The sequence below is a fragment of the Ovis canadensis genome, chromosome 10, assembly GCF_042477335.2.
Source record: "Ovis canadensis isolate MfBH-ARS-UI-01 breed Bighorn chromosome 10, ARS-UI_OviCan_v2, whole genome shotgun sequence".
In the NCBI taxonomy this organism is placed as follows: domain Eukaryota; kingdom Metazoa; phylum Chordata; class Mammalia; order Artiodactyla; family Bovidae; genus Ovis; species Ovis canadensis.
In genome coordinates this window covers 92,624,278-92,647,603 of record NC_091254.1, presented here as the reverse complement: position 1 = coordinate 92,647,603, position 23,326 = coordinate 92,624,278, and the positions used below count along the sequence as shown (strand labels likewise).

At 43.5% G+C, this 23,326-nt stretch overlaps 1 protein-coding gene across 2 annotated transcripts in view; it reads left to right on the top strand.

The window, feature by feature from the left end:
* The window catches only part of SLC10A2 (solute carrier family 10 member 2), a 51,064-nt gene extending 34,483 nt beyond the window's left edge, over positions 1 to 16,581 (top strand). Inside the window, exons 6-7 of one of the 2 annotated variants that reach the window (XM_069602429.1) lie at positions 14,080 to 14,126; positions 16,083 to 16,581. In XM_069602429.1, the coding sequence (XP_069458530.1) occupies positions 14,080 to 14,126; positions 16,083 to 16,178 (143 nt within the window). In that variant the 3' untranslated portion in view covers positions 16,179 to 16,581. Of the gene's footprint in view, positions 1 to 14,079; positions 14,207 to 16,082 lie in introns of both variants that reach the window. The other variant, XM_069602431.1, reaches the window with a different exon arrangement.
* Positions 16,582 to 23,326: the final 6,745 nt, after the last annotated feature.

Genomic DNA, 23,326 nt, shown 5'->3' with positions numbered 1-23,326 from the left:
ATTTATACACAATCCCATATAACCTTAGACCTAAAATAGTGCCTGGCTCATAATAGGGGCTCAAGGATACTTGTTAAGGCTTCGTGGGTGTCTCAGTGGTAAAGAATCCACCTGCCAATGCAGGAGATGTGGTTTCCATTCCTGGCTTGGGAAAATCCCCTGGGGAAGGAAACAGCAACCCAATCCAGTGTTGTTGCCTGGGAAATGCCATGGACAGAGGAGCCTGGTGGGCTACAGTCCATGGGGTCACAAAAGAGTCGGACATGACTGAGTAACTAGACAGCAACACTTGTTAACAAAGAGTATGAAAATCTATTATTGAAAACATTAACAGGGGAAACATTTTTCTGCTCCCATTTTCTTCCAATTACCCTGCTCCTTATAAATTGTCTCCTCATTCTTTCCATAAACGCGTATACAATCTGTGATCCTCTCCATTATTTCTTTCTTGGCTCCATGATCGTCAACTACAGTGTAAGTACAGTCATGCCTTGGTTTCTATGGAGGATTGGTTCTAGAACTGCCATGGATATTAAGCTCAGGATGCTCATGTCTCATATAAAATGTGGTTTTATCTGCATATAATCTATGCACAGCCCCACCTACACGTCTCTGATTGCTCAGCGGTAAAGAATCCGCCTGCCAGTGCAAGAGACACCAAGAGGTGAGGGTTCGATCCCCCAGTCAGGAAGATGCCCTGGAGGAAGAACCAGCAACCCACTCCAGTATACTTGCCTGGAAAATCCCATGGACAGAGGAGCCTGGCGGGCTACAGTCCATGGGGTCAGACACAACGGAGTGACTAAGCGCACACATACGTACACACAGAATATCTAATGCAGCCGAAATGCTATGCTAATAGTTGTAAATGCAATGCAAATGCTATGTAAATGGTGACAAGCTCTGTTTTTTAGAACTTCTGGAATTTTCTCTTCCAAATATTTTTGATCTGAGGTTAGTTGAGTCCTTGGATGTGGAACCTGCGGATATGGAGGGCTGACTGTAAAATGTCTTATTAAAATAGACTTAGTGGCTTTCTTTACACTGTTAATGATGTATACGCAACCCTGATCTCTCATTTCAACTCTAGTCCTGGAACTAATTGCGTGTAGGGTACTGCTCCTTTAAAGTAAATCTGTCCTCTTTACTCCAGCCTTGCATCCACTCACTAATTTCATTCCTTCTATCAACAGCATTTGCCAAGTCAGCCCAGCTTAAGGCTCTGAAGCCACCTTCTCCTCTTCCCTTTTCCTTCTTCTCCTTTAGCCAATGAGTTAAATGACGACTGCAGTAGGAATTCAAAAGGCCTCCTAGAAAAAAACAGGGTCATTGGTAGTGCTGTGAATGGACCTAGAGTCTGTACACAGAGGAAGTAAGTCAGAGGAAAACAAACACATATCACATATTAATGCGTATATAGGGAATCTAGAAAAATGATACTGGTAAGCCTATTTGCAGGGCAGAAATAGAGACACAGATGAAGAGATTGGGCATGTGGACACAGTGGGAGGAAGGGAAGAGGGGGACGAATTGGGAGATCAGGATTGCAGTAGATACACTACCATGCGTAAGACAGCCAGCCAGTGGGAACCTGCTGTGTGACGCAGGGAGCTTAGCTCAGGGCTCTGTGATGACCTAGAGGGATGGGATGCAGGGGGGAGAGGCTCAAGAGGGAGGGGACACATGAATACACAGGGCTAATCCATGCTGTTTGTCATACAGCTGAAACTAACACAGCCTGTAAAGCAATTATCCTCCAGTAAAATTTTAGAAAAACCCTCTAAATCCAGCCCCTCTCCCTCACTTCCATCACCATACCCCACACTGGCCCTCATTTTCTCTTATCTGGGCACTTCATTAGCCTCTCGGGTTCCCTTCCTCCAGTTTCTCTTCCCTCTAAAATCCTGTCCACCCAGCCCTTGAAAGCACGCCCAACCAATGTTAGGAGTTGACTCCTGTTGGTTCAGTGAATGAATGGAATAATGGATTCGGAATAAATGCTCAATCGCATAAAGTGCCTTACGTATTTCACAGTAGTCACCCCATTCCAATGTCTCAGCTCAGACTCTGAATCTGTCTACAGTCTGATGCCAGCTTCTGTCTACTATTTTCAGACTACCCTACCAGCCCAGGTAGCTTGCCCTAAGCAGGCCAGAATCAAGTTTCTCTGGCTCGGGAAATCACCCAAGCTTTGACACATGCCAACTTCACCCCGCTACCTCCATGAATGCATGTCTAGAATGACTTGTGCCCTCCCTGGCCATCCATCATCTCTTAATTCCTATAACATCCCCTAAACAGTAGTGATAAATTTTGGCATTCTATCTGCAATGTCACTTCATTGTTTCTTGCCCATATATCTTCTTCTCTCAGCTAGATTTACATAATACTGGGAAATGGACAGTATATTTTAAGGTCTTTGCTCAACTGGCTACAGTGATTTAAAGGCCTATGTATCTCTCTAACTCTTGACGTACTTCATTTTGCCAATGCATACATCCCACAAAGAACAAGAAGAAAACAAACCTTAAAGCAAAGAAAAAAAACGGTACACATAACAGACTCCTGGAAGGACAAGAAATCACATGTTCTACACCAATTAATTAACATGAAGCATATAACTCAAGAGAACCTGTATAAGTAGAAATTTCTAAATGTCTACATTTATAGTCACAAAATTGAAAGAAAGTAAATGATCAGAACTCAAAGCAGAATATTTTATTGTTTTCATTATTGCTTTCTGAAATGCCAAAACTAACTTACTGCTTATTATCAGTTGGTTGAAATGAGAATATATGTATATACACACACATATACATAAACTTATTCCTATTGTATAAAAACTATCTAGAAAAATTTACTTAATTTAATGGTTCTCTATGTACTTAAGAATAACAAACTGTACAACCTGTTTTTTAAAAGTGTCCAGTAATAGTAATGTCAAAAGACAGAGGATAAATAGAGACAGAAATCAGATATCAAAGAAAGTACTATATAATTTTATGAAGGATGCTTGTTCCTGCAACTCAAAAGTTGAAAATGTTCTTATCAGATAAGTTTCAAAGATAAGAAGAGCAACTGAAGATAAGAGTTCATTTTTGACCCTCCAAGGACTAGCGGGCATTTAGTAGGGCATTAAAAATAATACAGGAAATAACTCACATTTTTTGCCTTCAGGAAATACCTTGCTGTTTATGGAAATAATTCCCCAATCTTTATCCCCTGCTTTTTCAGGTAATTATTTCAGTATTCATTTAGCTTTGGTGCTCAATAGTGGAAGTTTTTAAGGAAAGATTCTAGACAAAAAGCCGAAGGTGTAAGCAGAGGAACTGTGAGGGGATGGTGCATCTCCCCCTCCTCCTACATCCTGCTCCCTCTTCCTGCCAAGTGCCCGCCGTGGGCCATTCGGATTTTCAGGCTTACCTGGCATTGCTTCCCCAGAAAACTTGCTCTCCAATAAGGCTGACCCTCTTCAACATTTTACCATAACTCCTCATACACACTTGACTCTCCACCTTAATATCAACCATTTCCATAGCCTCTGACATCTTCTTCTCCCCTTTCCAACTACTCAGGTTTCACCTCGTTGGAGGTCCCATTCGAGTGCCACCTCTCCTGAGGAGCCCTCCCTGATCATATCAAAATCTTCAGAAATGCTGCTGAGCTGTAACATTCAGACAAATACTGTGTCTTCTCTCCTCAAGTGGGTTAGCCTGTACTGGTGGATTGATACTGTCTGTGAAACTAGTCAATCAACAATCGATAATAGGAATAGGAGTTTGGAGACTTGCCTGGTGACCCAGTGATTAAGACTTGGCCTTTCAATACAGGGGGTGTTGGTCAGGGAGCTAAGATCCTACGTGCTTTGGGGCCCAAAATCCAAAACATAGAACAGAAGCAATATTGTAACAAATTCAATACAGACTTTAAAAATGGTCCACATCAAAAAAAAAAAAAGAGCTTTATTTAAGCCACACTGAGGACTATAACCCGGAAGCCAGCATCCCAGATAACTCTGAGGAACTGCTCTGGAGAAGTGTAGTTTCAGCACAGTTCTACATCTGCTCAGAACAAAGAACACTGAACAGGTCAGAGATACATGCCTTCAAGGTTTCAAAAACACAGCACCTACACAGTGAGTCATCCTGGCCTTGGCACCTGGGAAGGGAGGCTTATCATCAAAGGAGTCCCTGCCTTGGCATCCCAGGAAGGAAGGCATTTAATCTACTTTTAACATGAACATTCTTTACCTCTGGTCAATGCACCCTTTCCTTTAATAATTCAAGCAGATGTACAATATACATTTGAAAGTCGCCAATCGGCTGTTTTAACTAGCATAAAATTCAAGTTAACTCATGTATAAGCCAGAAAGACCTCCCCAGACTTCAATAAGTGGACATTTCTTTTATCAATATCATGTTTTATGCTTCAAAGGACAAGGGATTGGGGCTAAAAATGAGCCTACTTTGCTTAAAATGCCTACCTCTTAATTCTTTTTTCTTAAGTCTTCACATGGTGGGTCCCCTGATGGCTCAGATGGCAAAGCGTCCCCCTGCAATGCAGGAGACCCAGGTTTGATCCCCGGGTTGGGAAGATCCCCAGGAGAAGGAAATGGCAACCCACTCCAGTACTCTTGCCTGGAAAATTCCATGGACAGAGGAGCCTGGTGGGCTACAGTCCATGGGGTCGCAAAGAGTCCGGACATGACTGAGCGACTTCACTTTCATTAAGTCTTCACATCTTAACTGTCTTCTATTTTGGTGAGTTTCTGTTTAAACATGTTTCATCTCCCCTAGCAACAGGAGGAAATTCTCAAGAGCAGGGCTCTGTCTGGTGTTGTAGGATTCAACCACCAGGATGCAGAGTGTCATACGTGGACTGAGAAATAACTGGGGACTCAGGAAGCATCCCTTTAATAATTGTATCACGGTGGTTTAGAGTTCAAACATCTGGAATCCAATACTGATTCTGTCACCTACACTCGATGGCAGTGTGATCTAGGAGGTTGCTATTTATCCTCCACCAGCCTCAGCGGCTGCATCTGGGAAATGTAGCAGCATCAGCTATTCTTCAGTCCTATTTTGGGTATTCCCAGGGCTGTGGTGCTTTTAGCGGTCTTCTTCCACCCATAACTGGGAGAAGAGCCATGTCTCTGGTGAGAGATGATGCTTTGTTTACAAAATTTTAACTATCCCCTTAAACTCTCTGCAGAAAATGTACTCCTTTTCACCGTATTTTTCTGAAGTTTCCCTGCCAAACTCATAAAAGTATGGGAAGGCAATAAAAACTAAGGAAAGGAAGCATTTATAACATATATGTTGACTCTGAATAATAACCCAAACAAATAATGCTGCCAAGGTCTTTGCTGTCAAGCGTCACTTTGGAATCCTTGATGGGTATCCAACCTCAGTTAGGAGCAGTAAGCTGAGTCCTGGAGACAGTTTTGTGGTTCACTGCAGCCTTGGTTGAAGGCTTTAGCCCATGACACTCGCTTCAGTGAAAAGTTCAAAACCACCTTCGGTCCTTTCAAACAGAACAATCCTGCCTGCCCTTATGCTGTTGTGTCTTAACCACTGCCGGGGGAGCTACACCGAAAATGAACTGATCTGAGCAGCCAAGTGGCAGGCTTCTGGGAGGCTAACATTCGCTCGCCTGAGTGACTCTCCGATTCTCACATGCCAAAACAATTAAGGAAGCAGCAGTGGGTTAAAAAATGTCCTTTTTTTTTTTTTTTTTATCCTTTCTCAGCCATGGCACAACAGCTCCTCTGCATAATTTGTTTTCCACTATGCAGACTTCAACATCTTGTTTACCACCGCTCAGATGGAGTGTTCTATTTAGGAAAGTTTCTGAGTTTCTATGAATTGATTAAGACTGAGATTTAAAAACATAAAAGTGATCAGTATTCAGTGAAAGAGGCATTGCCGATCAGCCATGAGTGTGTGCAATGATGCACAAGCCGGGGAAGTGAGCTGACTTGGGACCTTTGCTCATTGGAGTATCACTTATCTACTGAGCAAACCTTGTCTGCCAGCCATTGGGCTTGGCTTTGGGAGTAGATCAATTTCCTTGCTTTAGGATCCTGTATATTGTCTTTTATATTTGCCATTCATATTTAACATGATCTGATTAGCAAATCAAGGAGAGAAACATTGACACTCCAGAAGATCCTTCTGAACACACAAAAAAAGTTTAAACCCAACTTCCCCACAATATGATACTGTCTAGTTAACTTCATGGCCACGGTCTTTAAAGGTCTCCCTTAAGAGCACCTCTCCAACTTAATTATGTAATCCTTTCCACTTTTTCAAGCCATGAAATGTATTATCTTAGCTAAAGTCAGCTCATCATAGGCTCTGTGCTATAAGCACTTACTTGATTTAGCCCTTTTATTTCACTATTATTTCACTTTTATTTCACTATTTTTTGCCATCCTTCCAGTCCTTGGAAAATAGTTTTTTCCACTCTGTGTCTACCAAATCGAGACTGTTTCTCTCCAATTCAATCAATTAGAATCATTTCTTCCAGAAAATCCTTTTATTCTGAGTTTCAGTCACAACGTTTGTTCAGATAAAGAGCATTCCACTCAATCCATATTATATCTAGATTATTTTACAATATAAATGTAAATATGCATTTACTATGCAACCTGGTTGCTCAGACGGTAAAGAATCCACCTGTAATGCAGGAGACATGGGTTCAGTCCCTGGGTCAGTTAGATCTCATGAAGAAGGAAATGGCAACCCACTCCGATGTCCTTGCCTGGAGAATTCCATAGACAGAGGAGCCTGGTGGGCTACAGTCCATGGGGTCTCAAAGAGTCAGACATTACTGAGCAACAATACACTTTTCAAAACTTTGCACAGACCAGCTATATAATTAACGTCTAATGAATGCATAAAGTTTCCTTCAGCTTCTCATCTCTCCACGTGAAGAGTCTTTCCACTATACCATCAGTCTTTAGTACGGCACATTCTGGCACATCAATGGTTTTGTGATGAAGAGAGACCAATTACAAAGTTATAAAGACCATTAGAGACACTTTTTTTTTAAATGCACGGGGTTTGTGAAAGAGGAAAGTAAAGGTTTAGTCATTTAAGACTCAGAGCCACTTCAAAGGGGCCTTTGAATTCTAGAAGTGAGCCCTGGGAAATATAGACTAAAGCGAATAAAACAGATGCTTGGCAAGTTAGCCCTAGTTTTCTAAGAAAATACTCACACAATTAAGCAATGACTGGCCAAAGCATAAATGACTGGTCAAATTATAAAAGGTGTCTTTTATCCAGAAATTTCAGTAATGAATACACAGATCCAGGAAATTTGCACAGAGAAAAATAGATTTCCAAGCTAGGTGCCCAGCAAACACAGCTGAGCAAAGCAGTCACAGTTCTAAGCTGGCCTCCCAGAGGTCTCCTTGGCCAGAAACGGTGGAGACCTGCAGAAACTTCTCAAATTAGCCCAGAAGCCCAGGACTGACCTGGAAGGGAACCACAGGGAAGTTGGAACAGAAGCTGTTTGGTCCTTTGCCAACCTTGACCTCAGCGAGAAACTGCCGAATAAAAAAGCACCATCAAATTTTTAAGGGAATTACCCTTAACTACACAACAGTCAGAGGGCTGGATGGGCATGAAAATGCACATTTTTACCAAGCCTCTCCTCAGCTCAGAGCACTGAATCTTGCCTGAAATCTGACAGTAGAAAAGATTATTTCACCTGTTTGGTGTCAGAATCAACCCCACGATAACACCTTAAGTCAGACCGTAGAAGTGGTTGAGGCTGTTTCTGATGCAGGCACAGCAATGCCGAGGAATGTGAATGTGAAAAGGGAAAGGAGAAATTTGCAGGACTTAAACTGAAAACATTATATATTTATCTATATATCTACATAGATATGGGCTTCCCTGGTGGCTCAGAGGTTAAAGTGTCTGCCTGGAATGCAGGAGACCCGGGTTCGATCCCTGAGTCGGGAAGATCCCCTGGAGAAGGAAATGGCAACCCATTCCAGTACTCTTGCCTGGAGAATCCCATGGATGGAGGAGCCTGGTGGGCTACAGTCCTCTGGGTCGCAAAGAATCAGACACAACTAAGCAACTGAGCACGCACACATATTTAAAATATATTTAACAACAATGCAATTTAATAAGTTATATATATATTGTGTGTAGCTTAACTTATTAATCTTGATGTTCCTTTCCTCTGAATACCTTATTAAAGGAATAGAAAAGAACCATCAGTTGGTTATGGCCCCCAAATACAGTTTTCTATATACATGTATCTCAATACACGGGCAGTCACTTGAGATAGTGACTCAGAATTGGATGCTGAAGGGATTTCAGTAGAGATCCCTTTCTGTGACATTGCAATAGAAATTCACAAGTTAATCAAATGCCATGAAATTTTTCCATGATAATCTCTGCTGCCAACACTGCATGGGTGAGTAGCTGTTTCCATTTACAGCTTCCAAGGAGGGGACTTATGCTGACAGGTAGGACACAGACCATCCTAGGAGGAAAATACGCTTGAAATACAGGTTTTTTCATCACGTTTTTAACATCCTCTCCCCTGCATCTGCATCCAGTCCCAAGAACGGCAGCTTTTGAGTCGTGACACGCGGTCTGTTGGCTTCAAGCCCTGCAAGAAGCTGGACGGGCGCCCTCTTGGGATGTCACTACATCCCCTTTCTACCATGTGACCCTCAACCTTGTCGTGTCGTCTCCGCAGCTGTCTGCTTTTGAGCATCCTGCTTCTGAGAACACGGGCGGTGAGCTGCTGAGGTGGGGTTCAGGAGCCCCACCTCCACGCCACCTCCTGCCCAGTGGCTTACCTGTTGATCTTAACCAGTACTAGTCAACTCAGCCCACACAGTTCAAGCAGACCCACATCCTGGGTCATCTAACTACATGGCCTTCAGCACAGTCTTTTTTTGTAGTTTTTTTAAATCTGTACCTCTTACTAAACTTAATAACGCAACACCATATCTGATTTTTTTAATTCTATAAATGTGTATATATATATATATATATATATATACACACACACACAGACACACACATGCACACGCAAAAAAAGGAGGCTTGAGGGAGGAGGTCAGACACATAAAAGTGTGATATGTCCAATCAGAGCCAAATTCCTGAAGGGTGAGCCCACTACACGGCCAAGCAAAATAAGACACGATCGGCGCTAACTCCATTTTCAAAAGTTCCCACGTGCGAGTTTACGAGGGCCTGGAGGGACGACCTGCTCTCAATTGTGTCCTGTTTAATTTGGCCATTTCAAGGGCTAACTCTTTTCTCACTTGGCTCTGGTTGGAGATATCACACCTCGACGTGTCTGAACCTGATTCTTAACTCGGCTGTTTCAGTGCCCATTAAATGTTTCTGATTTGGTATCACTCTAAAAGAATGTGTGAGTGGTCTCTTGCACCAATGTCTGAGTAGACTGGGGTCACATGTGATTGGTAGGTTTCCACTATTCAGCTATTTCGCACCGCCTCACCCCCACCCTAACAGCTGTAACCTCAGGGTTCATCTTCTGTGTGGGAGGCCAAAATATGCTGAGGTCAGGCACCAAAGAAGTTAGATTTGCACCGTTGCAATCACAAGAAAACAAAAAATGACAATGGCTTGGAATAGAATAGATGTGTTCTCTTTTCCAGGGGTTTCTCATTAACACGGTTCACAAGTGAAAAATAAATAAATAAATAAAGAGACGTTGCCTAAATCTAAATGGAAGGCAGGAATCACTTGCTTGTGTCTGTCAGTTTCTTCGTTTATTAAGTGGCGAGACTACTATGTATCACACAATAACTCAGTGTAGGGTTTAGAAAGACAGTGAAGGACAGGGAAGCCTGGTGTGTTGCAGTCCGTGGGGTCACAAAGGGCCAGACACAATTTAGTGGCTGAACAACAGCAACGGGATTTAGTGGGAAGACACTCAAATGGGATGAACTCTAAACTCCTTCACAGAAATGCATTGTATTTGTTTCTCTCCCCAAGAAAGAATTAAATTCAGTCTAAAGAGACATACAAATACCAGAAAACTTAAACTAAAATATTTTGGAAAGAAGATTCATAAAATGGGGTAAGGAATGAGCAGATGGATCATGAAGGTTACAGTCAGAAAACAGCATTGGAACCCTGATTTATAAACTCTCTAAATCATTTGTCTCATGGAGCCTCAACTTCCTTATGTGTAAAATAGAATCTCAACTAAACTCTACTTCAATGGATTTTTGAGAGAATAACATGAGACTGTAGACATAAAAGTATGCTACAGAGTATAAATCCCAGTAAGATATTTCACTAATATCATAAAAGCAGTCAAGAGTAACTGTTAAAATATGGTGGGACTATAACTGTAAGGGTGGCGCTAATGGTGAAGAACCCCCCTGCCAATGCAGGAGACATTAGAGATGCGGGTTTGATCCCTGGGTCAGGAAGATCCCCTGGAGGAGGGCATGGCACCCCACTCCAGTATTTTTGCCTGGAGGATCCCAAGGACAGAGGAGCCTGGGGGGCTACAGTGCATGAGGTCACAGAGAGTCAGATAGGAGAGAAGCAACTTGGCCTGCATGCACGTGAAACTGGAAGAGTTCATGGAAAGAGATTATTAGCATGAATCAAAGAAGGTTAGAGAAGGGTGCTTTGGAGCAGGTGCAGTTTTGGGTGAGCCTTGAGGATAGGTCCAATCTGAGCAAGTACAAGAGAGGAAGAAAGTCTTCGGGGTGAGAGGAGTAGCATACAGGTTTGGGGGTGGGGGATGCGAAGCTGGAGGGTCTCAGGTGCAAAAGCAGGAAACGGTGCTCCCGGTGAGAGCCCTGGAGGGATGGACACCCAGGGCACGAATGAGGGCCAGTCCTGCTGTGGATTGCATATCTGGGTCCTCCCCGAATTTGCTGAATCCTAACTCCCAGCGTCACAGTCTTCAGGAGAGAATCAGCGTTAGGCCAAGTCAGAAGGGCAGGGCCCTGGTGTGGATAGGGTTAGAGTCTCTGAAAGGAGACTCACTACTGTAACAAAAGAGTCAAGGGGATCGTTTAGAGGTCATACGAGTATTCAGAGAGACAAGGCCTCCTACAAGGCAGGAGAAGAGACTTCAGAATAAAAACCTACCTCACTGACCCCTTGATCTAGGACTTTCTAGCCTCCAGAAACACCAGGATTAAATGTCTCTTGTCTAAGTGGCCCCATCTGTGGTATTTTGCTATGACAGCCCCAGCTGACTAGGACAAGCTCCAAATATGGGCAGCCTCGAAAAGCAGCCAGAGAGACAGGGCTGAATACGGTAGCCTGTTGGTTCCTGAGGGGGTGGTGAAATGAACTTGGTGATGATGTGCAGGGTGAAACGGAAAGGAATAAGGCTGAAAACAGAGAGATGAGCGTGTGATGAAAATGACGGAAGGTAGCAGTGAGGCGGAGAGACTGAATCTGCTGGGCTTTCGTAAGCCTGAAAACAACAGGGGACCTCCCTGACTGTCAGGTGGTTAAGAACCTGCCTTTCCATTGCAGGGGACATGGGTTCAATCCTGGGGCAGGGAACTAACATCCCACATGCTGGGCTCAGCACAGCCAAAAAGTAAATAAAATAAGTTTTAAAAGTACATTTAGAAATAAAGAAAAGACTTAACAGCATCCAGAGGTTAGGAATAAAGGAGCAGGAAAAGCCAGCCTGATTTCTAACTTTGGCTCTTATGTTTTAAAAAAGAAAAAAAAAAAAAAATGGATGAGGGCCTTGGAGTAAGCAGGTTGAACTGTTCAAAATAAAAAACTCAAATATTGTTATAATCCATCTTCTTCATTATTAATACAGAGCACTAAGCCTTTGCTCATAGACTGGCCAATCAAAGATTAGGATTCTAGAAGGACTATGCTTAGTTTGTCTTAATTCCCAGCTTCCAGGAGAGTCACTGCTATATCCTGCTGCTTCTACATTGAGCTAAAAAGGGAGAGCCAAGCACTCCGTTCTTTGTTGGGTAAGTTTATTTGTAAATGAGTGAGCTAGCATTTGTAAATAATGGGACCACTGCAAAAACACTGCCATGCAAACATAAAAATTAGTATGCGGAAACACACAGTCATTATAATAAATATTCATGGACAGTGAAGCAACTAACCCTCAAAAATTCCACATTTTCGATCAGGAACTTCCTGAATCAAAATTTGGAATTTTATTATTGGGCTATCCTTTAATTATTAAAAGACTAAACTTAAAATTTAATAATTAAAGGATAGCCCAATAATAAAATCCCAAATTATGATTCAGGAAGTTCCTGAGTGAAGACGTGGAATTTTTGAGGGTTAGTTGTTCCACTGTCCATGAATATTTATTATAATGACTGTGTGTTTCCACATACTAATTTTTATGCCAGCAAATTTGGAACTCACCAGTGGCCACAGGACTGGAAAAGGTCAGTTTTCATTCCAATCCCAAAGAAAGGCAATACCAAGGGATGCTCAAACTACTGCACAGTTGCACTCATCTCACATGCTAGTAAAGTAATGATCAAAATTCTCCAAGCCAGGCTTCAGCAATATGTGAACCGTGAACTTCCTGATGTTCAAGCTGGTTTTAGGAAAGGCAGAGGAACCAGAGATCAAATTGCCAACATCCCCTGGATCACAGAAAAAGCAAGAGAGTTCCAGAAAAAAACATCTATTTCTGCTTTATTGACTATGCCAAAGGCTTTGACTGTGTGGATCACAATAAACTGTGGAAAATTCTTCAAATATGGGAATACCAGACCACCTGACCTGCCTCTTGAGAAATCTGTATGCAGGTCAGGAAGCAACAGTTAGAACTGGACATGGAACAGTAGACTGGTTTCAAATAGCAAAAGGAGTACGTCAAGGCTGTATATTGTCACTCTGCTTATTTAACTTATATGCAGAGTACATCATGAGAAACGCTGGACTGGAAGAAGCACAAGCTGGAATCAAGATTGCCGGGAGAAATATCAATAACCTCAGATATGCAGATGACACCACCCTTATGGCAGAAAGTGAAGAGGAACGCAAAAGCCTCTTGATGAAAGTGAAAGTGGAGAGTGAAAAAGTTGGCTTAAAGTTCAACATTCAGAAAACGAAGATCATGGCATCCGGTCCCATCACTTCATGGGAAATAAATGGGTAAACAGTGGAAACAGTGTCAGACTTTATTTTTCTGGGCTCCAAAATCACTGCAGATGGTGATTGCAGCCATGAAATTAAAAGACGCTTACTCCTTGGAAGAAAAGTTATGACCAACCTAAACAGCATATTCTAAATCAGAGATATTACTTTGCCGACTAAGGTCCGTCTGGTCAAGGCTTTGGTTTTTCCAGTGGTCATGTATGGATGCGAGAGTTGGACTGTGAAGAAGGCTGAGCCCTGAAGAATTGATGCTTTTGAACTGTGGTGTTGGAGAAGACTCTTGAGAGTCCCTTGGATGGCAAGGAGATCCAACCTGTCCATTTTGAAGGAGATCAGCCCTGGGATTTCTTTGGAAGTAAGGATGCTAAAGCTGAAAGTCCAGTACTTTGGCCACCTCATGAGAAGAGTTGACTCATTGGAAAAGACTCTGATGCTGGGAGGGATTGGGGGCAGGAGGAGAAGGGGACGACAGAGGATGAGATGGCTGGATGGCATCACTGACTCGATGGACATGAGTCTCAGTGAACTCTGGGAGTTGGTGTTGGACAGGGAGGCCTGGCGTGCTTCGATTCATGGGGTCGCAAAGAGTCGGACACGACTGAGTGACTGAACTGAGCTGAAACTTAAAATTTAGATATATAAATCCTGAAAGTCTCCTGTTTAATATATTTATCTTACTAGACATTATCTCAAATGTATAACGCTGCGTTTTTCATTCCGAGAGTCTGTATTTTTGTTAGAGTCACTCGAAATATTCTGGAGATGTAAGCAGAAGAAAATATTACATTTATCAGACCAAAGAAAGTATTTTAGTCATTTCTTTATTACTAAAAAATGTGAATAATTCATTTATAGATAGAGATTATAGATACAGATATGTCAAATCGCATTCAGAGCATTAAAACTAGCAGTGAGTTTACAAGTCATCTAATGTACTGCTCTTGTTTAACAGGTCAAACCACTGAGACCCAGACTTCTAGAGCCCAACCTCGTTTTATGGTACTCTGCTCTGTTGTACTCCATAGACACTGTGCTTTCTACAAATTGAAATTTCATGGCAGCCCCGCATGAGCAAGTCTGTGAGCATCATTTTTCTAACGGCATCTGCTCGCTTCCCGTCTCTGTGTCACACTTTGATAATTCTTACAATATTTCCAATTTTTCCATTTTGTCATATTTATTAATACTAGGGTGATCAGTGGTCAGTGAATTTTGATGTTACAATCGCAAAAAGATTACAGTCCACGGAAGGTTCAAATGATGGTTAGCATTTTAACAATAAAGTAATTTTTAATTGAGATACATGCTTTGGGGGACATAAAACATAATAGACTGTAGTATAGTGTAGACATAACTTTTTTAATTTTTCTAAACATAACTTTTATTTGCATTGGGAAATCAAAAATTTTGTGTGACTCACTTTATTGCAATATTGTGATTTTAGCTTGATTGTTGTGATATGGAATCGAACCCGCAATGTCTCCATAGTATGCTTTCACATCCACAGACTCAATCAACCAAAAATCAAAAATATACTTTTTTAAAGTCCAGAAAGTTCCAAAGAGCAAAATTTGAGCTTTCCCTGCACTGGTAACCGTTTACATAGCATTCACATTATATTCGGTATTCTATGTAATCTCACGCTTGTGCTTAGTCGCTGACTCTTTGCAACCCCAGGGACTGTAGCCCAGGGCTTCCCAGGTGGCTCAGCAGGTAGAGAATCCAGCTGCAATGCAGGAGATGCAGGCAGATGTGAATTCGACCTCCAGGTCAGGAAAATTCCCGGGAAGAGGGCTTGGCAACCCACTGCAGTATTCTTGCCTGGAGAATCCCATGGACGTGGGAAGAGCCTGGCGGGCTACAGTCCATGGGGTCACAGTCAGACATGACCGAAGTGACAGAGCACACAGACATGCACTGACGTGCACCCACCAGGCTCCTCCGTCCATGGGATTTTCCAGGCAAGAGTACCGGAGTGGGCTGCCATTTCCTTCTCCAGGGGAACTTCCCAACCCAGGGATCGAACCCGGGTCTCCCATATTGTAAGCAGATGCTTTACCATCTGAGCCACAAGGGAAGCCCCCAAGAATACTGAAGTGGCTTGCATTTCCTCCTCCAGGGGATCTTCCTGACCCAGGGATCGAACCTACATTTCCTGCATTGGCAGGCGGATTCTTTACCACTGAGCCACCATTATAAATAATCTAGGGGTGATTACTTATATTCCAATGAATATTCATTAGAAGGAAGGACTGATGCTGAAGCAGCACCTCCGATATTTTGACCACCTGATGCGAAGAGCTGACTCACTGGAAAAGACCCATGATTCTGGGAAAGATTGAGGGCAGGAGGAGACGGGAACAACAGAGGATGAGATGGTAGGATGTCATCACTGACTCAGTGAACATGGACTTGAGCAAATTTCAGGAGATAGTGGAGAACAGGGAAGCCTGGCGTGCTGCAATCCATGGGGTCGGAAAGAGTCAGACACAACTTAGTGACTGAACGACAACAGCAAGGGGTAATTTAAAGTTCTTGGAAGGTTTGGGTGATTTAAAGTTCTTGGAAGGTTTGCGTGGGTTACACACCGTTCTGTGTAACGGCCTTGAACACCCTCAGATTTTGTTATCCACTGAGGGTCCTGGAGCCACACCCCCATGGACCCTGAGAGGAGAAAGTTAAAATAATTGAGCAAGATAATCTCTTGCAAGAGTGGCAGCTCTCAGACTAAAACATGGGTCTGGGATTCAGAGGGCTTCCCTTGTGGCTCAGCTGGTGAAGAATCCTCCTGCAATGCAGGAGACCTGGGCTCGATCCCTGGATTGGGAAGATCCCTGGAGAAGGGAACAACTATGCCCACTTTAGCATCCTGAATCTGTCAGAATCTGTCTTTCTAAAGCCCAAACTCAGGATTTTTCATCGTGTCATCCTGCCTGCCTGTTGTTTTCTCCACAGCCGGTAATCCAGGAGGAAACATTTGGAAGCCGAAGCATCCTAACAGATCTGGGGGAGGTCACCCTGTGCCTAAAAACACCCGAGAGAGTCAGTTGATTTGGAGAAGATCCAGACTCTTCCTTAACGAGGTCTTAACCGGTCTAATTTCTCACCCAGTTACTGAGCTGAGCTCAGAACCAGATCTGAACTGAAGTCGGAAACAAATGCAAAACCGCTATTTGCTCTGACCTGCCCCTGCCTCTGGCTTCCCTGTGGAGGCTCGCTTATTGACCTCTGAGCTCTGCCCGAGTGCCCTCCTGTAAACTTTCTGCTCTGAAACCTCTCAGGCCCCCTCTCCAAGGCTCCACATGTGCAACCCCGGCCTCACTTGAGATGGGAACCTTGCTTCCCACCCTCCTCTCTCAGCTTCCCAATGTTTCATCATCTGACTGTCATGAAAATAGAATCTTTTCCAAACTGTTTCTCTAAACATCCAAATAAACCAGTTTTCAGGTTCAAATATGTTTTGCCAACCTGGTTGACTGTATTTCCTGCTTGGGAATTCACTCTAGGCATGCTAAAGCTTTGAGGGAAAATCCACAGCTAAAAATAGGAGAAAGGAAAGAAGGAGAAAGAGATGTAGGAAGAGGAAGAGGAAGAACATGGGGGAGAAGCATTTCTTTCTATTTAACCCAGTGTTTCTGATGCTCCTCTGACCGTAGACCTCTTGGTTTATATGATTTCTTGTAAATAATATTCTCTGAAATATGTTTTTAGGAAAACTTGCATTGAAGTCTTTATGCCTGGAATTGGATGAACATGTGACTTGTCCCTGCTAATGTATTTGCAATTTAAGTTAAACTTCCTAGAAATATACCTTAACCCAAGGAAGGAATTCCTGGAGGGAGAATCTTATACAACTGACGGTCCCCTGAGGAAGCAGAAGTAACACTCTTTCCAGCCCCAGGAAATATCAGCAGGAAACCCAACCAGCCCAGCCCAACCCCCAACGACAGCCCCTCACCTAGTCTCTCCGATTCAACAGTTGTGGTGGCAGAGATTCTATTTTTTTAAATAACATTTTTCTCCATAAAAGCATATGGATCTAAAAACCCCCAAGGAGAAAATTGAAACGATATGGTTTATCCCACTGTTTTCTCTCCACGGCGTTTATTGAAAAAGGCATCATTACATGAAATCCTTTTGAATTGCATTTTGATTTTGTAATTTTATTTATTCATGGTTTGTTGATGTCAAGGTGTTGTGAGAGCTTCCAATCTGAAATCCTATTTCAGATCCATGTAATTGTATTTGAGAAGATCTAGGAAAACAGTTCTCACCGTGTGAACTGCCTATGTTGTCTGTGTTCTGGGTAACGGCCCCCACAGCTTCCTGAAGGACCCCATCCCCTCAACCACTTGGTCCAAGGGAACCAAATAAAGCCTGCTTGACACACATCAGGAAGAGCCATCTCCCTCCACTGATGCTCCAGTGTGTGTGTGTGTGTGTGTGTGTGTGTGCGCGCGCGCACATGCGTGCGCTCATGCCTGTGTGCTCGGTCATATCTCTTTGCCACCCCATCGACTCTTGCCCACCAGGCTCCACTGTTGATGAAATTTCCAAGGCAAGAATACTGGAGTGGGTAGCCATTTCCTTCTCCAGGGGATCTTCCTGACCCAGGGATCTCACTCACATCTCCTGCATTGCAGGCAGATTCTTCACCACTGTGCCACCACTACCTCTCTGGAAATGATATTGCTTCAGACATTTTCTGTATAATCAGTGCTGGATTAACAAACCCACAGCAACGTATACTTCCGTGTCTCCTCCTACGTTCATTGCCCACGGGCTGGGCCCGCCTGTTGTTCCCTCTCCTACTGCATGCTCGACTGCAGCTGCAGCACAAGAATGGAGAGAAAATCTCCTCCAAGACGCCTCATCTGCAGCGGTGGGACAGGAGCCGGACAGTGACTCGCTGAAGCTTCAGACTCACTCAGGATTCTGCCCATCTGCAGCCTTCTCCGTCACCTAACCATCATTCATTCATTCATCAAAAAGAAAAACAGGGGGTCTGCTTTGCTTATGACCAGGCAGGTGAAGAATCACCACCCTGGGTTATTTCTCACCAGACTTTCAGTGTAGTTGGGTATACTGCCTTATCACAAACAAAATGTTAACTAGGATACAGTGGCCAAACAATAAGGCGAGCAATGTCTCAGGATGGTCTTTTATTCGATGCACTCACTTTTTTCCAGAAAAGCATTATTTAGCTCCTACTCTGTGCCCGGCAATATGTGTGGGGCCAGGGATGAATCAAGGGCTTCCTTGGTGACTCAGTGGGTAAAGAATACACATGCCAGTGAAGGAGATACGAGTTTAGTCCCTGGGTTGGGAAGATCCCCTGGAGGAGGAAATGGCAACCCACTCCAGTATTCTTCCCTGATAGCTCAGCTGGTAAAGAATCCACCTGCAATGAAGGAGACCCCAGTTCGGTTCCTGGGTGGGGAAGACCTGCTCAAGAAGGGATAGGCTACCCACTCCAGCGTTCTTGGGCTTCCCTTGTGGCTCAGCTGGTAAAGAATACACCCGCAATGCAGGAAACCTGGGTTTGATTCCTGGATTGGGAAGATCCCCTGGAGAAGAGTAAGGCTACCCTCTCCAGTATTCTGGCCTGGAAAATTCCATGGACTGTATGGTCCATGGGGTCACAAAGAGGTGGACATGGCTGAGTGACTTTCACTTAACTAATATTCTTGCCTGAAGAATCCCATGGATAGAGGAGCTGGGTAGGCTACAGTCCATGGGGTTGCAAAGAGTTGGACACGAGTTATAAACTAAACAGCAATAGGGATGAATTAAGGAAATGTTTCTACTCTCAAAGTGCTCACTGCCGCCTAGGGAGAGGGAGAAAAAAATGAACCAGCACCTACACAAAAGTGTAGCCCTTCTACAAATGCTTCGAAGGAAGTATTTCTTCAAGAGTGCTGCAGAAAAACAGAAAGTGCAGCCAACGAGAGTCAAGAAAACAAGAAGGAAACCCTGAGGTGAGCTTTGAAGACAAGAAGTTTATCATGGGGATAAAAGAGAAAAGCATTTAAGGCAGAGAAAGCAGGGTGGGGAAAAACTCAGACGTGAGAGACAAGCCCCTCAGCCCAGGGCACTGGGTTCCTGGTCGTGGACCGAGCGTGCGTGGCACATGGGTGTGTCAGGGAGCAGTGACAAGACAGGAGGCAGAGGTCCCATCACAGAGGCGTCCGATGCATCCTACCAGGAAACCTGGACACTCACCTTCGAGCAGTAGAGAGCCCTAGTAGCTTCTCAGAGAAGTCGTAGCCTGTAATTTGAATATGACGAAGATGACAGCACCAGCTCAGAGGAGGTGGAATTGGAATAAGAGCTAGTGTGGAACAAACTGAGTCCGTGCTCCCACTAGGACAGAGTGGGGAGGAAGGGAAGGTGATCACCAAACTTCCACCTTCGAAGAATGAGTTTTCCACAAGCTGAAAGTTGGTGGCAAGTCTGTGAGCACCATTTTTTCCAATAGCATTTGCTTATTTCATGTCTAAGTCACGTGGTTTTAATTCTCATGATATCCCAAACCTTTCCAGTTTTATTATATATAGTATGGTGATCTGTGAATGAGGATGGTTCCATTCACTAAAGAGGATATGTCTGTGGAGGACTGAGTCTGGTGATGGAATCTGGGCTGAGTGATTTCAGGTTTCCCTAGGGGCATTCAAGCAAAGGGGTCTCAGTTCAGTTCAGTTCAGTCGCTCAGTCGTGTCTGACTCTTTGCAACCCCATGAATTGCAGCACGCCAGGCCTCCCTGTCCATCACCATCTCTCGGAGTTCACTCAGACTCACGTCCATCGAGCTGGTGATGCCATCCAGCCGTCTCTGTCATCCCCTTCTCCTCCTGCCCCCAATCCCTCCCAGCATCAGAATCTTTTCCAATGAATCAACTCTTCTCATGAGGTGGCCAAAGTACTGGAGTTCCAGCTTTAGCATCATTCCGTCCAAAGAAATCCCAGGGCTGATCTCCTTCAGAATGGATTGGTTGGATCTCCTTGCAGTCCCAGGGACTCTCAAGAGTCTTCTCCAATACCACAGTTCAAAAGCATCAATTCTTCAGCACTCAGCCTTCTTCATAGTCCAACTCTCACCATTTTTTCCAATAGCATTTGCTCCTTTCATGTCTAAGTTACATGCTTTTAATTCTCATGATATTCCAAACCTTTCCAGTTTTATTATATATAGTATGGTGATCTGTGAATGAGGATGGTTCCATTCACTAAAGAGGACATGTCTGTGGAGGATTGAGTCTGGTGATAGAATCTGGGCTGAATGGTTTCAGGTTTCCTAGGGGCATTCAAGCAAAGGGTCTAGTAGGACATTAAGGCCAGAGGTAAGTCTGAATATTTTCTGGATGTAGGCGGCAGTGGACCCCATGTGGAAACAGTTTTTCAAATGGTGTCAGAGCATCCAAAGGAGATCACGAAGGAGAGAAGCTGGAAGATGCAGAAGGACCTCGAGTCACTGCTAACACCCAGGAGGCAGGAAGGAAAAAGGCAGTATAACACAAGATGGACAAGTGCAGAGAGAGCTAGGGACCCGGGGCGACAATGAGGTTCCGGGGATGGTCCACCCACACTGCTAGCCTGAGTGAGCGGGGGAGTTCCTCTCACAGTGTAGGCAGCTAAGACCTCTAATTCTCGTAGGCTTCTCTGGGGCCCAGGGCTTTCCTGATAGCTCCGTTGGTAAAGAATCCACCTGCAATGCAGGAGCCCCAGGTTCAATTCCTGGATCGGGAAGATCCACTGGAGAAAGGACAGGCTACCCACTCCAGTATTCTTGGGCTTCCCTTGTGGCTCAGCTGGTAAAGAATCCGCCCGCAATGCAGGAGACCTGGGTTTGATCCCTGGGTTGGGAAGACCCCCTGGAAAATGGAATGGTTACCCACTCCAGTATTCTGGCCTGGAGAATTCCATGGACTGTTCCGCCTACGGGGTCACAAAGAGTCAGACATGACTTTCAGTTTAACTGGGGACCAAGGGCACGACATCGGAGACACAGTCCCATTGATTCGTCTTCTGAATATCAGCATCTATCCTTTGCTCTTCTCTTTTGCTGGAAATCAACCAGTGTGAGAGCAATCTGATTCATCATCCGTATGCATCTGCAAACTGGAATCATTTCTGTGGTCTTTCCAGCCCTCTAGTTACCACTTTCATCGTACAGGTAAGGGAAAGGAGGCTCAGAGAGGTTGAGACCTGCCTCCTTGAACAAGGACTGAACTCCCCAGCATCAGACCCTACCATTATTCTGCCAGATCCCACCGGTTCTGCTGACATATCCCATTTGTACTCATTTTTTTTGTCTTTTCCAATTCTTTCTTCCAAACGAATCCAAATGAACACAGGAGACTATTCCCAAAATTTGACCTTGTCATCGTCTCGTACACCAGAATCTCACTGTACATTCTGAAAAACAGCTTATAGAAAACACAAATCAGGGGAGATTTTTAGTTCTGACTGTCTGAGTGTTTAGTGTTTCTATGCTGTGTCTGCCTCTACTATTGGGGGGGGAAACAAAAAGAAACATGAATGGATGAATGAAAACTTCAACACATTTCAGTTAGGAAACAGCAGCCTTAAAAATAATACCACTGATCGCATTTTAACTGAAAGTACCCTGAAGGGGACGGAGGGGTTAAATCTAGAACATATATGAATGCTCTGAAAATAGTATGCTAATAGAATCTTTGTAACACATCCAGGAATAAGCCCCAGGAAAACCCTAAAAGACAATTATCCTAAAGGTTAATATTTTGAGAGTCAAGCCCACTAATATCCTGAGTAAAATACACTGTGAAAATGGGATGTGTAAGTTTAGGTCAGATTGAGGAGGGGGCGGGTACCCTTGTTTAATCAAGGAGTGGGACTTTTTTTAAAGGCTTCAGAATATGCCCCCCGTGATTTAAATTATTATGCTGCTATAAGGAAATAAGTTGGGTCAAAACTCACTATCAGGTGGCATTTCCACAAGTAGCCAGGGAATACTCTATTTCCTATCAGACATTACATCCAGAGTCTGGGTAGGTTTCTTTCCTGAATCTGAGCCTAAAAACCTACTTCATTTCCTCACCTTTCCTCAGTATTTATAAGGATCCAAGTTTCAATCGTGATCATGAAGAGTAGACCAACTATCCCAATTCCCTGCACTGTAAAACTTGTTTTTAAAAGTGACTTGTAAATTCAGCAGCTTGCTTCAGTTTCTTCCTATCAACCACGAAAGCCCAACCATCCCCATTCCATGGGACAGACAGAGTGAAACTATCAGAGCCAAAAATAATTTTCCTTTTTCTATTTAGAATAAATCATTTTTGGCACAACTCTGCTTCCATTCCTTCCCCCCTGGAGGATCATTACGGAAAATTTAGTAGCTTGCATTTGAATTCTCAGCTTTGGTTTTTGCTTTAGGACCATGATTGGAAGTTACTGAGAGCATTCATTGCAGGGTTCTTTCTTCAGACAACTCTGGGCAGTGCTATTCCATGTTTTACCTCTTGAATCCTCACAGAAGCCCTGGGAAATAAAAATACCACTATGATTAATCTATTTTTTTAAAATATGTGCTTTATTCTACTCAGTAAAGAAAGATGTCTGCCCATTTATAATTTTATAATCCAAAGAGTATCATGGTCTGTTCCTGATATTTAGGCTTTTTGAGGGCAGATGCTTTATGATGTTTACTGGATAGGTGTGTGGATAGATGGAGAGATGAGTGGATGGGTGGATGGACAGATAAATAGATGTATGCCACAGTCTCGGTATGTTTTATTCTTTTACCCATTTTCTTTGTTTCTGACAAAAATGAGTAGAAAATGGATGAATGGATGGACAGATGAAGAGGTGAGTGAATGATCAGTCTTACGACTGTCCTCTTTGTAACCTTAAACTACTTTTTCCACCTTGAAATGTAACTAGCTGCTAAGAAAGAAGAAATGAAAGTGTGAACATAATGTGTGTGATCCAATATACTATGGCCTGAAGGTTTGTGTCTACTGTGCAAATTCATATGTTGAAATCCTAATGTTTAATATGATGTTATTAGGAGGTTTCAGTAGTCATGTACGAATGTGAGAGTTGAACCATAAAGAAAGCTGAGCGCCGAAGAATTGATGCTTTTGAACTGTGATGCTACAGAAGACTCTCGAGAGTCCCTTGGATAGCGGAGATCAAACCAGTCACTCCTAAAGGAAATC